General features: G+C 38.2%; 1 protein-coding gene across 2 annotated transcripts in view; it reads right to left on the bottom strand.

Annotated features, from left to right (window-relative positions):
* The window catches only part of slc2a4rg (SLC2A4 regulator), a 30344-nt gene extending 14256 nt beyond the window's left edge, over positions 1 to 16088 (bottom strand). For both annotated transcript variants that reach the window (XM_087780792.1, XM_087780793.1), the window contains exons 1-2: positions 15649 to 16088; positions 14724 to 14959 (exon numbers count right to left, since the gene is read on the bottom strand). In XM_087780792.1, the coding sequence (XP_087636918.1) occupies positions 14724 to 14959; positions 15649 to 15873 (461 nt within the window). In that variant the 5' untranslated portion in view covers positions 15874 to 16088. The remainder of the gene's footprint in view (positions 1 to 14723; positions 14960 to 15648) is intronic.
* Between the last annotated feature and the right edge of the window lie 298 nt (positions 16089 to 16386).

Here is a 16386-nt window from a genome sequence, read left to right as displayed (position 1 = left end):
CGGTTGAGCCTGTTAACTAGGTTGCCTGTACGGATTTCGAAGGTCCAGCAGGGGTCAGTGTTTAGTGACACAGTATCGACACAGTGTTGAAACGCTTCATGACGCCTCATCGACTCGTCACTAGTTGCATTCTTAGTTTGTGTTTTCACAAGACCAAAATGAGGCGAATATTTCTATATGAATTGTCAAGAAAAATCAACACTATTAAATCCACACGGTATCGTGAAGAAAAAAAACATGCGGTATTGAAGTGTATTCTTTAGTTCCTCTTGTTTGAATTAAATCAAGTGTGTTTTGAACTGCCAAGCATTTTTTTGTATTGTTTTTGCTGAACACTGTCATTTTTTTAATTGGCTTTTGATTTATTCTTTCATTGTTTTGCATTATTCTGATTTATTTTAATCTGTTTCAGGTTGTTTGCTTTTTCGTTCATGTATTTTCTATTCTTTGTTAACTTAATCTTGCTTTGTCGAGTTATTGTTATGTCAATAATGGCTCTTTTTGTGAATTATATTAAAAACTTAAACAACAAAACGTGCTTTTAGGAGATACTGGAGATTTTAGGAGAAAAATGTGAAATTAATAAATACACAGCAAATAAACATCTTGTCAAAATATGTTTTTTTAGCATTACCTTTTCTCAGATAATCCAGAGTCAAGTTAGTTTCTCTTTTGTAGCACAATTTCTACCATATCCCCGAGTCATGTTGTGGGAGGTTTAGAAAACGCAAACATTTGGTGACACAGACTAAAAGCGAAGGTTATGAGACGAGCCAGTGTTGCCTTTTCCTCTGTGAAGGATTCCACAGCTGACCAAACCACAGCTCCTAATTATAGTTCGCTCATTGTCAGCGCTTGGTTTTGCTAGTTGTGTATCTGCAGCAACGAACACATTCGCGCCTGCACATGCAGAACAATGACACCTTCATTCACACCATCAGTGGTTTAAAAACGTTACAAGCTCAGGATCAGCACAAGTGAAGTCGCCGCAGACAAGTCTCTTGGTTATGCAGACCCGGGAGCCCCTGGTGAGAGTCGGCTGGAGTTCTGCCTCTTCCTGGTGACAATAATGGCCATTCAGTCCCTGAATAAGAAGCTTTTCTCTTTCTGACCAAAGCAATTTGTAGCTCTAGGGCTGACAGAAACAACACATGTCTGTTAAAATCACTACAATGGAGAGAGATGGAGGTAAGTAAATTATTACCTCTGGCTCTCTGGCCAGAGGAAGATTGAAAGTAAGCTGTATTTATGTACCAATGACTATTAAATGTGCATTAGGGCCGGTAAAGAAATCATAGAGATCTACATGTTTGGCCTTATTACATGCATGACTTTATCCATTTCTTGGTACAACCAAATTGTTGCCTTGGTCAACCTGGAGGTCCGATAGTTCGGCACTTCTTATGCTGATACCTTGACATTGATACCAGTTCCTAAAGCACGCTGTTTTTCCGATACCAATTTTAAAAGATGAAATTCTACTACAAATAAAATTACATTAGACGCAGTACAAATCTTGATTTACATTTTAACTTCAAGCCTGTTTCTTAAAGAAAATAATAATAATTTCCAGTACAAAAGAACACTTTGTAACAAGTGACGAATCAAATTGATGTTCACTGAATTTGTCACTACAAGTTTTGATCACGTTTTGGTACTGACATCTGGCACCGAAACACGTTTTCACGTTTTGATACTTGGTATTACCAAAGCATTTTGGTCGGTGCCACAAAAAAACAAAGTTCAATACCAAGCCCTACATTTTGCTGAGCTACAATTTCTGACTCGGGCTCAAAAATAGCTTGATGCTAACAGTGTTAGCATGCTAATTCTTCTTGACTAGTGTTACCATGTGCACAGTTAACATGTTTGTGTCTTTGAAACCTTTCTTGTTGACACAGTTTATTACATTTACTTTTTATTTTTCTATGTGATTTCATCAATTAGCCAAGATGGGAGGATAAGACACGATTGTTTCAGTTTACTGACCCTTCCCAATTTGTTTTGTTTTTTTTGCTAACGTCTCTTATACTGTGTGATACGGCTAAAACTATAACCAATATACCCCGGTAGATTAAATGAATACTAAATAAATCCAATGCGAAAAAACTCTTGGGATGGCAAACCACCATTAGCAATTAAGTATTTGTTTAGTTCAAAGTTCAAACAGATAATGGAGTTAATTTGTAAACTTAATAGTTTGTTGTGTATGGCGTTCAAATAGACGCTCAACAAGAAAGTTTTTGCGATTATCTTTGTTTACAGATTTTCATTCTTTAAATATCTGCTACTCCAACTTAGCATGAATGCCAAAATATCTTCCAGATAAAATAACCATAAATGCTTAACAAATGTCAAATTTAATTTTTTAAATTATTAATCTAACAAATCACTTCTATTTATGAGTTTATTTAACAGGACAAATAAAAGTCCCCCGTGCTTATTATCTTTCCAACGGTCGCCTCTCTATTGCTGTCAAAATACTGTATTTATGTCCCCGAGCTACTCAACCACTGAGGGTTTCCCCTATTAAATCCCGACGTTATCTTCTGGGCCTGCTGAGTGTAACTGAATCAAATTGTGGACACAGAGATTCTGTGTGGATTAAATGTGAGTCGGACTCGCCTTCACATTTCAGAGAAAACAAGACTTGCAATGTTATAAGAAAGAAAAATGTTTCCCAGTCTCGGAGCCCATTTTCCTATCTGCGGTATTCAAACTTTTACTTCCTTTTTTTTCCACCTCTCTCCTTCTCTCGGGTTTTGCCATTTTGTCCACACAAATAAAAACAGTCCTCAAGTGGTTTCCTGTATTTTGCAAATGTATACTGTTCTCCGTGCTTACTTCCATGAATCCGAATACCAACAGCATCGTTTTCAGACGGTAGAACAAACTGATTATTTGCTTGGAATAGCAAACATGGGAGTTGAAGCTCAGGAGCGAAAGACGGCATGAAAAAAGGGGAAAGTGGTAGTTAGTGGATTTTGTCTGACTCCTCCCGCCAAGATATGCAGGGCTAAAAGCAGATGCGGAGCCAAGTAAACACTTTTTTTTTTTCTTCCGTGGATTAGGGAAGCTGGAGCAACAGCAAGTTTCAGACCTGCCTGAGAGAGAAAACCGAATATCAAGAAAATATGCAGCCATTTAAAATGCATTTTGTACATTGTGATGCTCCTTTAACAGGCTGTGGTGCATATGTATAGCCATCCCCTTTCTTTACCGACCTTAGGAGAACTTTAAAAATATCTCCGATTACTTTGACAAAAGCATAGAAGATTCACTGAGGCGTGTTGGGTTACCTTTTTTTCAACCGAAAGGACTTGAAAAACACATTTTGGCACATTTAAACAAACTAAAAATCCACGACAGAGGCAAATTAACAGAGAATGGAACATTTTTTTCTTATTCTTTTTAAAAACCTAAATCTTTTTGAACACAATTATCAGATGTTTTAAATTCAATTTATGCTTGCTAAAATGGTATGTTATATATAATGTGAATTCTTTTTAAGAGCCTTTAGTACCCGAGCCATCTTATGAGCTCTTAAACGTTTCAAGGTAAAATTATCCAAACTATCTTTATTTTTTAAATCTGCAGTGGATGTTTTTAATGTCATGTACCACAGACAAAATTCCAAATACTGTAGAATTAGCAGCCTATACTTGTACATTTTCATGTATTATATATTCTTAAAATCACACCCTTTATAAAAAATGAATTGAAAGTATAATTAATTATATAAAAAGTGTAGTTTATGCGATTCATTTTAAATCAGACTATTACAAAGACACTGTTATTTCATGAAGTAATCTATGCATAAGTCTTGAATGACTTGACTGTCACAGGTAAAGACGAATTTATCAATTCTACACCTGACACCTTGGTCACGAGAACATTTATAGATGTATGAGCTGTGAATCGTTTTTTTATTTTAATACTAAGAAGAAATGGCTACTAGACTAAGCTATTAAAAGGTGCAGCTTTCCTCCACAAAAATACATATTTACCATCAGTACAGTCAGTTCAGTAGTGACCGCCGACTATTGTAGATGTACTGAACGAGGAAAAGGGAGATAAAACGACACATTTTAATATAACGGCTCCTTGGTTACCACTCTCTAAATCACAGGTATTGGAAAAGGGGGTAATGACACAAGAGGGAATAAAGGAGCAGGAAATGGCTCTTCCGTCACTCTCCGACGCCAGCGCCGAGACAGTAAAAAAGATAAATGGAGGCAATGACGGCTCATGGTGGAATCACTGGCGGGGAGACGGTCACGGACAGCTGTGACGAGAGCTGATCCTCAACAACACGGATGGTTATTAAACAGCTGCTCGGTGTCTGACTGCGTCATTAGACTTCTTACAAAATCCTCAATAGTGGCAGTTTCACGCCAAAAAAAAAGGAGAATTACTGCCCCTGCTGTGCGACCGAGCTCCGGCGGCCATGTTTTGAACTGATGGACAGATGGACTCAGTCTAGCGGAGGGAACACGCAGACATGGCTTTTGAACTTGGTCGGATTGTTTCGGTATTAAAGAGGACTTGTAGCGATGAATGATGGTTATCACACTAGAACAGATCAAGCGTGACCAACAAATATTTTTTCATGTATATACATGTTGTTGATATGCATTATGACTTGTATACAGATCTGGATAACTGATTAACGTCAAATTATCTTTTTTTTTGCTTATACTACTTTGAGGTTTTAGTCAAAAGAACATATTTTTTTCTTTTTATAAACTTCTGACAACATTTCTCCCAAATTGCAAATACAAATATTGTCATTTAAAGGAGCGGTCCCCAACCTTTTTTCTACTAAAGACCGGTTAAATGTCAGGATTATATTCAACAAGATGTTTGTGTATTTGCGTCTTTGTATATTTGATTGAACGATGATGGTGTTCTGTATGTGTGTGCCAGTTATGTTAGTGTTCAAGCATTACTTGAGAAAAAAGTAAGTAAAAGAGAAAATCCATTTTTCCTTTAGGAAGTACTGTATTTTCCAGACTATTAGGCACACCGGATTATAAAGCACACCTTCAATGAATGGCCTATTTTAAAATTGTTTTCATGAATAGGACGCACCGGATTATAAGGCGCAAAGAATAAAAAATACAGTCAAACGTTTGACTGGGGTTCGTTATGCACCCACTAGATAAAGCTGTGCTAAAGGGAATGTCAACAAAACAGTCGATAAAGTCAAACTTTATCAAGCGTTCTGACAACTACATTAACTTCCATGGTACGATGTTCAAACTATTTTTAAAAGACTTCAAGCAGTGTTGTGAGCAGACAAATGTTGAGTTAGCAGCAGAGAAGTTGCACGCATGTATGACATGTTGAACGTGTGTGTATGACTGGTTGAGCGCGCAGCAGAGTGATTTTGAGTGTACAACAACCAAGACACACTCGCTCAAACCAGTGGCAGTAATCTCACTCCATAGTTGTCCATAGACGATGATGTGCAAATCGTAAATCCCACCCTGTGATGTCACAATGACGTAATACCGCCCACGGCCACGAGTCATGAAAGTGTTTTTTAAACAACTCACCCACCAGGTAACATTAATCAGTCGTTTTTTGAGAAAATAAAGACTTTTAAGTGCGATTTCTAGTGCGGAAAATATGGTAATAGTAAATATAACATTTTTATGTTTTTGTGTGGCCCAGTAAAAAATGTCCCACAGAATGGTACCACTGATGTAGAGCATCTATTCGCATAGAACTAACACATAGATGCTTTCGGACCTAAAATGATGAGAATAAAAGAACATCATGCTCATTTTAAGACAACACAGCAAAAACTGAGGAAGAGTTAAGAAATCAATATTTGGTGAAATAGAAAGAGTTTTAGTCACGCGTCTTGTTCTCCACCAGTCTTTGACCTTGTTCTTTGGTTATTTTTATTCCACTTCTGCTGATAGAATTCAAGTAGCTCAGCTTTGTTTGATGGACCATTCATCTTTCTCCTGATCACAGGGTTTTCAATGAGGTTGGACTGGCCAAGACAGTCTGACCAACCCTCAGTTAGGGAACATTTTCATTGTTCAAACGTCCTTCGCAGAGACGACTCCTCCCAATTCCAGCCTGACCTGGTAAGGCCTATGAGCCACAATGTCTTGCACCTACTGTGAACTTTAGTGAACCATCTGATGTGATGGTAAATATTGTATAGGTTGAAGTGGTCAGTGCTGCAGAGTCACGACAAGAAAGTCCCAGATTCTTTTCCTACTTGAGGCTGTACTGTGGGTTGTGGGTTTCCTCCAGAAACCCGGAAGATTTGACTCTAAATTGCCGTCTGTCTATCCCGTGATGAACCCAAGCAGCTGAGATTTTCAGGCTACAATCCAAGAATTGTTTTAAATCTTATGAAAATTTGTCCGTTTTAGTTATTTCTTGTGTAAAGAATGGCTGACCGACGCGAGCAAGCCTCTGATTCCCTTTTCAAAAAGAAAAGGGTCACAAAAGTGCTTGTAAATGACAAACACTGATCAAAACTGGCGTGAACTCTGCTATACCCGGAACAGGTTTAAGTGGTTCTGGGCTTATTCAGGCAGTGGTCAGAGACCCGCATACAGTGTAGGCTGTGTGTAGTGGATGTTGGTGCTGGAAAGCATCACCACCAGGCAGACGGTTTTGACTTCTCTCTGAACGCAGGAAATATTCAGGCCGACTCTACAACACGTTCAAGGTTGATCTACCGGCTTTCAAGACACTTGCTGAACTAATTTTGTCCTTTCAATTTTCTATATTTTTTATATTTCAATGAATGTCTAGACACTTAAAAACTAGGATAAAAAAAAAATGTTATGTCCCCATCTACAAGACATCTACAAGATATCTTTTTAGCATAAAAAGACCAGAATGCCTCATGGGTACGGGTCAGTATCACTGATCCATCAGTAGTTTGGTCAAAAAAAATATAAACTGCTTAATAGAAAATAGAAAATGGAAACCAGCTTTTCAGCCTTTTTTTATATTGATAATTTATGTATCATAACGTCCTCCAACAAAAAATCATCTGGAAATTACATGTGAAATGAAAACATAAATTAATGAAATATAAGATTATTATGCACCATTTCTAATATTACCCTAACAATCTTCACATTGTAAGAAAGCATTCAAAGCGTCCATGTTTGTTAAAATTTTAAGAAACTTCACAATTTCTTTTACCCGCTTTACATTCTGCTGGTTTCGAAAGGAAAGTGGACATGTTGGCAGAAGCAGAAAGCAGCCATACAAGTAAATTAAAAGACATTTAGAATGTTGATAAAAGGCATTTCTTATAATTAAATATCCTTTTTTTTTTGCCATTTGGATTCCGAGTTGAATACATGTTAAATCAGGATAATTCTTCCTTTTGAAATGGATGACATTTGAAATTTGTTTACAATTTAAACCTGTTTTCGTAGAGTTTGTTATTAACAAATCCATCTGGACAGTGATGCACAACAATAACTTGCCATGTTTGTTCCATTTCATTGTGTGACTCATCGTCGTCACCTCCATCTCAACGGCGACTGCACGTTTGTTTGCGTCTGTCAGATGAATTCGCAGCGCTCTCTCTCACCGGATTGCGCAACCTCCAGTTTAAAACGGCTGGTTTGGTATCAGCAGATGTGAAATCTGGCCTCTTCGCTACAGTGCAATGTCTGTGCAACATTGCCACAGCTTGATTTATCATCTGGCTTTTTCCATGAGCAGGTCTGACCAAAATACCACAAAGCTCTATTGTTGAGTCACTGAAACATTTGCAGACAAGTGGACCGTAAAAAAAAACACATCTATTTAAAAACACGTATGAGAGATTTCTAACATTTAAACTAACAGTTTATTTTAAAACCTGTTCCTTGGACATCATTTGGCCTTTTCGCAATCATGCTGGAATGACTTATGATTTGGTTGCATCACAATGTCGGTGAGAAAATGCGCCGTGAATAAAGATCACATGAAGATTTGAACTTTCCTCAACCATGAAATCGTCCTCGTGGTATTGGCGGGCATTTGAGTCTGAGAAGAAGTCCAGTATTTCACAAGAGATTACTTTTAAAAGTGACTAAACAAACAAACTACATTTATTTTCAAGTTAAATCAGTGCTACACTTGAGAGAAACTCAACTAATTTTGTGAATTAAGGACAAATATTTGAATTCCATGCAAAAAATTACATTTGTTCTCTATAAACAAGTTTTATTTCTATACACAAAATTATTATACAGATGTTTTGAAGTTGTTTCCTCGTGTTAATACTTGCTAAAACATATTATTTCTCTTGCTGCTGTTAAACCGAATTTCCCCTCGCGGGACTAATAAAGGTTTTCTGATTCTGATTCTGATTCTGATATTCTAAAAAACATTTGTACCTCTTCTTATAAGCTCTCAAATGTTTCAAAATAACATTTTAAAACTAAATTTTAAATTCTTGCAATGCAAGTTAACACTCTTCCCTGTAAATCCTACTAGTAATGAGGAGAATGTCCTGATGATCCCAAATAAAATGAAAAATGAAAATAATAAATCAAATTAATTAATTAAACAATGGATTTTTTTATTCAGTTAATTAAAATCACATCCTTTAGAAAATAAATTGAAAGTTGTATAAATGAATGTTATTTATGCCATTAATTTTGCATAACACATCTTAATTCTTACAGTTTGTTATGACTAGTACAAAGACACTATCTCATTACTTTTATAATATGAAAATAAATGGGAATACTGCATTTATTTTTACTTTAAAAGGATTTTCTTGTAAATTAGTGTTACACTCTTGAGAGAGTCTCGACTACTGTTGTGAATTAAGGACAAATATTTGAATTCCATGCCACAAAATCACATGAGAAAAAGATAAGAGCCGACTGTGAGAGCGTGCAGTCAACTTTCCTGTGGAGACTCGGCATTGTTCCGAAGATTTCATCTACTCTTGGATTTGAGTGAGAATCAAACCGGGGCGGCTTTGAGGTCCAGCAATAATTCATAAAGGAGAGTAAGAAAAGCCACAGAGCGCACGGTTGTATTTAGCAACACTGAAAAAAAATCCATGTAATGATTGTGGTTTTCTCTCAACACGGTTCGGTCGGAAAAGTCAAGCGAGTTCTTTCAGGACACAAGTTAAATGTATATTTACAAAAATGAGATATCTTAAGTACGTACATTTATTATTCATTACGTGTTTTTATTTATTTTGTACAAAAAGAGGCAGGAATGTTTGCTTTCCGACTCCATGCTTCATTGTTATTTTGTTTAATTTGTGCGATAACCGTCACAGTCACGCTCATTGTAAGCCAATTAACTTAAATTAAAAATGAATTAAGCTGTCTTGAATAACAAAACGTTTTAGGTGTGTGTGTGTTCACTGTGAAAAGGAAGTCAATAGTAGGAACTGCTTAAGTGAATCATCTGCTGTCCTCGTTCAACCCAACAACACTGTCGCCAGCATGGAGTTGAATTGTTTCGATTCAAACCGATTGAGAATAAGTCAGTCATGAGAGAGAAAAGGAAAGACGTGGTTTCGGACCGTGATGAGCGAGCAGAGTCTACTGCAGTGTGTATTTTGCTGGGTTATATAATGGAAATGAGGTTTGGCATTCATGCTATGGCGGCTCGATGATGCGCCACATCCCGAGTACTTCCCTTGCGAACGGGATTCACGGCAAAAGATTCTGTTTCTGCTGTCGAGAAACTCTCGGCCTTATCAAAATGTTTTCTATTAAGTTTAAAGCTGTGCCTGGAGACAAGTCGCCATCTTAATTTACCGTTAATGTTTTCTAGTAGACTTAAATTGGCGTGTTTTGTACATTTCCAAAGACAATTTCTACAGTGGCAAACGAAGGATGATAAATGGAATAATTATAAATAAATAAATAATGTATGGATAAATAAATAGGTGAAAAAATATTAGAATGTAAAAAATAAATTGATAATTGTATAAAAAAGTAAATAAAAGTTAAAACAAATCAGAAGTCATTTATTTATTTCGATATTTTTTACGTTTATTCACTCATTAATAATGTAAGTAATTTTTATTTGTATAGCGCTTTTCCAGACCAGGGTCACAAAGCGCTTAAACAATCAAAACAATACTCAATAAAGTATATACTTTAAAGGGCAAGATAAAACTGATAACACAACAGGAGTTCCAGAAAATCAAGTATTTAAACATTTATTACCATTAATTTACTGTCCTTCATAATGCCCAAAGCAAATTCTCAGTTATTAAAATAAAAGCGCAACCGTAAAACCAAAAAGCATAACCGCAAAAACAACATCCACAATAAAATATTCTTACAAACCAGAAGCGCAACATCATTAACTCAAGTCATGACGAGGCTTGTTGCCGACTAGACGTTTCTTCTATTTGCCGTTTTCTATTTCACGGCACGGATGCAGGACCAGACGGTAGTTATTATTTTGTAATTATTTACCAACCTGTCAAACGATAGACATGAAATGAATCCGCTGAGCAACAACCGTTTCCTGTTTGAATCAATGTTGTTGCACTTTGTGTAATTGTGGCTTTGTTTTTGCTTTTTAATGAGATTTAATTTTGGAGGTTTTTGAAGTTGTTTTCAGAGCAACCGTAGACTACAATGATATTGTATTGGTAGGAACGAAAACGTTGAGTAACTATCATGTGCAACCGATAAGAAAATAGTATTGTAGCCAAGTACCAGAGGTAAAAAAAAATAAAACTCACAATGAGTTTAAAGACTTAAACATGTCAATGTGCAGAAGAAAGAAGCAAAAAAAAACAACAATCCTATGCCTGTATGTAAAATGCTGAGAGCGAATAAAAGCGGGGAAAGTAGGATTCAGTTGGACATGTGTAACGCTGCTGAGGCGGAGCAACAGTCTTATGTAAGTGTCTATTAGTGTGGGTGAGCAAAGGATAAAGCATTTAACTGCAGCGGTGCCAAAAGTGCACATATTCCCCCCTCGCTGCCGAGTTTTAGTATCAGGTAAACAAACCCATTATTCATAAAAAACTAAAAAACAGTGATGGGATTACATGTTTTAATGTGTCCAATCAATCCTGTTTTGTTGGAGCGACTGCAGATCTTTTTTTTTTACAGCGGAACAGAGCGTTTGCAGAACGCATTCCTTCGTGTCTCCGACTCTCCTCCTCGCTTATGAAATTGATTCCCCTCACCTCACCCTCCTCTATTCTCACAGTGTAGCAAATGATTCACGTCTTATCACTCCATGTACATTCCCTCCATTGACGCGAGAGCCTGGAGTCGCAGCGGCGTTTTTTTTTTTTTTTTTTTATAAACCAGTTTGAAGACATTCTCACTCCCGGATCTCTGACCTCACGCCAGATGTCGCGCTCGCGTCCTCGTGTCAACTCTTGCCTCTCGCGCGCGTCATTCGCTGAGGTCGACCTTTGACCCCGGGCCTGTGTCAGCACAGGCCCTTAACCTCTTGGTGTCTGGCAGGAAGTTAAAACCCTAGCAAGTCATCAGATAATCTATTTTTATCTATTATACATAAGTAAGTAAGTAAGTCATTTTTATTTATATACATGTTGATACCTCCTTCATAAACCTTTCAAAGACAGTTTATACATCAATTTTATAACATTAAATTGTCTAAAAAAATGGTTTAAATTAACATTTATTTGAACTTGCACATGAGCCGCCCAGCCAACCACTCGCCGGTCGATTTTGCAACATAAACATTTAATTTCAGTGTGGTATTGAAGTGACGTAGAAAGGCATCATGGGAGTTCGTTCTGTGAAACGTTGAATTTCAGAATCAGAAACTTTTCTTGCCAGTCTTGTAAACGCAACATTAAATGAAAATATATATATAAATAAAATAATATAAGACACACAATAAGTTAGTGGGACTACAGAGGGTGAAGCATGACATGGCGAGGGACCACTGTACTGTAATGTGGAGCCGGTTAGACATGGAAGACCAGAATGGTGGGGGGGTGTGGTTAGATTTTCCTCTGACTCTGACCTTCAACAGTAACGTCTCCTTTGGGAAATAGTTTGGTCTATGTGAGGGGAGTGGAGGAGTGTGTGTGGGGGGGGGCACTATGATGACCCCCAAACCTCTCACTGAGGATGAACATTAATTATTTTAGAAAAAGAGAGACGCTTTTGTTTCTCCTCCACCATCTTCTCCACCCCCACACTCAAGCTGCCACTTCTTGCTCCAGGTGCTGTTTATGCTGACTCAGCGCCGTCCATTCACGCTCACCTACTAATGGTGACAGTGAAACGAGATGAGATAAGAAGAAAAAAAGCTCCCAAAACAAAATGTCCACTCCAGGTTTTTATGTCGAGCGGGTCGCTGCCCTTTTGTTTCTTTTATCTGGGAGTCGGATCTAAAGCTGATGGGTATCGACAAGTAGAACGGGCCGGACCATTCAGAGTCTGAAGACAACAATAGGGACAAGACAAAAAATGTATGTGGATATGCAGATGTGTTTTCCGTCCCCCCCCCCTTTTCTTTTTCTCTATTTGCCCGGACATGTCTGCTAAGACGGTGACCTACTTTGCAGGTACCGACGAGGTGCAGGAAGGTTGAATGTCAGAAAAAAGCCTTCATGGCTAACGGAGCGCACAATGAATGGCGAGGACTTTTTCAAAAAACATATCAAAGTCTTGACACAATGACAGTTTTATGTTGAATAATTGCACGCAAGTCAACATCCATGAATGCCTTTTGTTGACATTACCGAGTACAGAGTACAACCAATGGCTCAACCACACCCACGCACAGGCCGACAAACATAAACAAGAATCAGTCACAACATCGCAGAGTAGGTGGAGGAATGTCAGTGTTCTATGTGTGTATGCGTTTGTTGTTTTAGCGTAAATGTTCTTCATATACAGGGTGTACTCTTGTCACAACTAGTATTTATTTGCTTTGGAACTGATTTTGAGTAAGTATTGGTACACAGATCCATAATTTTTATAAACTTTTTTTTTTTACAATATCGCATCAATAATCAAGAGCACTCAAAACATTATTTGCTTTAAAATCCTATTTTATTTATATTTTAGTTTATTTTATTGTTTAAATAAAATGAAACTTTTTTTCCTTTGGTACTTTCTCCAAAGCAAAACGATGAAATACCGTGAGATCCTGGAAATGACTGAGGATGAGAGGATGCACTTAAAGCATCATAGTACTTTTAAAAAATAAAAATAATTTTTGCTTGAAAAAACTACTAAAAGCAGTGATTTTCGTTTTTTTTAGTTTTTTTTCACAATACCTTATCTATATTCAACAGCACTCATATTTAACATGTTCATTTTAAATTTAAATATTTGCAGAAACAATTCTGGCAATGACTGAGGATGAGAGGATATACTTAAAGCAAACAGTAAAAAAAGAGTATATTTTGCTTGAAAAAAAAATACTAAGAAGTAGGAGCAAAATTAAATATTGTGATTTCTTTTTTTTTCCTGATACCAAATCTTTCAACAGCACTCATATTTAATTTTATAATTTTTATTTTATAGTTTATATTTAATGTGTATAAATGTATTTATTTTTACAATTAATGTGCAAATATTTGCTGTGTTTGATCATTTTTGTGTTGCAATTGAACTTCCGGCCACTAGATGGCAGCAGTCATTTCAAACCTCCGCACAAAAGGAGCAATAAAATCCTGCGAGATCCCGGCGATGACTTGGGACGAGAGGATACAGTCGAGTCAAGCTGCTTTTAAAGCTGATGTTTGGACATATTTTGGTTTCAAAACAAATGAAAGCAGTTACGACTTTCAAGAGTCATGTGGTCTGTATGTTCTGCAACACCAGAGTCAAGTACTCGCACAATACTAAATATCCTTCTTACAGCAGTATTGCAATATATTGTACCATTGTTCCAAGTTGCACCAGATTGTTGCCAATACCCTTCAAGGCAGCACACTGAGTGTAAGAACATAAATTAAACAAACATGTAGTACCTTGTAACTTGAGAATACGTCTGAGTGCGACCCCTGGTTTAAAGGTCGCCGGATCAACAGAGACAAAGCTAAAACAGCAGCTACTCTAAATAACCAGCGTCTTGCCCAAACACACACACAAAACGTAGAAATTGCGCAATCAATATCAACTTGTCATTAAGTTGTTATTACACCACTTGATCGTCCTTAACAATAAGCAGCCGCTTTGTCTGCAGAGACGACACAAGACAGTAATCCATGTGTGTTAAAATAAGGGAGAGCGATTAAGCCATGCCTACTGCCTCTCCCCGTCTCCCACGGTTACATAACCATTGAACTGGGCTTGTCCCTCCATGCATTAACAGCGTGTTCAGTTTGGAGCCGCTTGGACGTCTCTGAGGGCTGAGCATGAGTAGGTTTGTTTTCTAAATACCTTTTTTTTTCGGGGGGGTTTTAACCCACAATTTTGGCTGTAGTCATTTTTAACAGTTCAATACATATTGATGTCTGAGTCAAGTCAACTGATATTAGAAAGGGTTCACGTATTTTTGGTTTAAAATACAACATTACACGACCCCATAGCGACACAGAGCGCACTCAAGTTAAAAGCCTGAATACATTCAACAGACAAGTGGTGGTTATAGATTTTTTTTTTTTTTTGGTCCATTTTCTGACTAATTCATTTAATATTTGGAGTGAATTTAACACGTTTAATTAAAAATATATTAATATAAAAAGGGAAAAAACATGTCTCAGCCATCCAAATAAACCCTCTTGATATGATGGATTTAAAAAAAAGAATCTGTACCTGTTTCTGGGAACGGGAATATGGGAAGAAGTGCAGGCTTGCTTTTCTGCTGGTGCAACGTTTTGTCCCGGCGTTACCCTGAAGTTGATGCTTTTCTCCGCTTGTTTTTCTGGGTTCCTGATGTCCAAGGTCATAAAGCTGCCGGGTGCCTGCCCGTTTGTGCTGGGGCAGTTCGTCGGGCTGGCCCTCTTCAAGGTCCCGGAGGGACCGGTGTCTTTTTGGTCTCCGCGACCAGTCTAGAAAAAGAGAATATTACACGAGGGTACACGAAAAACAAATGCATCTCAATATAATACAATTATGGCCACAACAAGATTAGAGGTTTGAGCCCAAACAAAATGGAGTGATGGATAGAATATGGGTCAAGCAGTGACTCTTTAATTTACCTGCAAATGCATATTTTTAAGATGCTTTTGGTAACACAAGTTTAACCTGTGACCTGCACAAAAAGTATCATCTAGAAGTAATAAAAGACAATATGTTGGCATGTTTTAAACTTATAAAGCATGTGTTTCTGCCAAAATGGTAAATGCAAAACTATATTTTTTTGGGGGGTGGGGGGTAAAAGGCGTTGAATCAGAACGTTTCTGAGGTCCAATATTAAAGTTTGGAACAGAGACGTGTGGTTGGGTCTCTGGCTCTTCAACCCACAGTGGTAGCTCCACCCTGCTCCTGTGGGGGGAGGGGGGTTCGACTGCAAGTTCGAGGTCTCTGACCCTCTTTCCGGTAAACTTTGCACACACAGCCCATCGACTATCCTGAAGTGTTCAGATGCCAAAACAACCGTGCAGGAAAAAAAAAAAAAGTTTTCAGCCTCAAAAGTTGCGTCGAAAGTGCGCTTCTTATTCATCGACTCTCAGCGCGGCGAGGGCGTGTGTTATCATGTAATTACAGTGTGTTTAAAAAAAACAAAACAGAAACTTACCTTCTCCATGTCGTGCAATATCCGACCCCCCGAAGGCAGCCGGGTCCCCATGGAAGAGTTCCTCAGGCTGGACCCGCCGTCCACGATGAAGCTGTAGTGCACCGATCCGTTTGTGTACACCGGCCGAGGACCGCTTCTGTCCGCCCGGGTGTCCCTCAGCACCGATCGGTAGTTAAAATCCACACCCCCCGCCATCGGTTTCTCCAAAACATATCTGGACTCCATGATCAGAGGGGTGACTAAAGAAAGAAAACCAGCTTCCTATAGATTTTTTTTTTTTTTTAGTGCAAAAAAACCGCTGGGGTTGGATTCATTTATCGGGATCGTGTCGCCCCGGACTCGCTCCCACCGGTGTGATCCCCGATCTTCCCGCCGCCACCTCCGCCGATACCGACACACCGCAAAAAAAAAAAAAACCTTCCCAAAAAAAGCGACCGGTCAGAAGGATAAAAGATTGTTTTGCCTCTTTCCTCCAAAAGCACGCCACGCCCCCTCTGGCCTTCTGTGATTGGCTCACGCCGTACATAAACATTTCACTTTGGCACGCTTCCACCCCCGGACGGGTTCCGATTGGCCGCCGTGACAACATCCATCATTTTTCGGCCATTTCTATTGGTTGATTCAGGGGGGAGGCGGGTTTTGCAGTTTACCGGCCGGTATCTGTCGGCGACTGGGAGCCAGTGAGAGGAGGAGCAGAGCGAGCCTCCAAGTGTGTGCTACGCACTTTATTTTGCTGCA

Source organism: Callionymus lyra, chromosome 19, assembly GCF_982586985.1.
Source record: "Callionymus lyra chromosome 19, fCalLyr1.hap1.1, whole genome shotgun sequence".
Lineage (NCBI taxonomy): Eukaryota > Metazoa > Chordata > Actinopteri > Syngnathiformes > Callionymidae > Callionymus > Callionymus lyra.
Note: the sequence above shows the minus strand (reverse complement) of the source record. Positions and strands in the feature narration are given on the sequence as shown.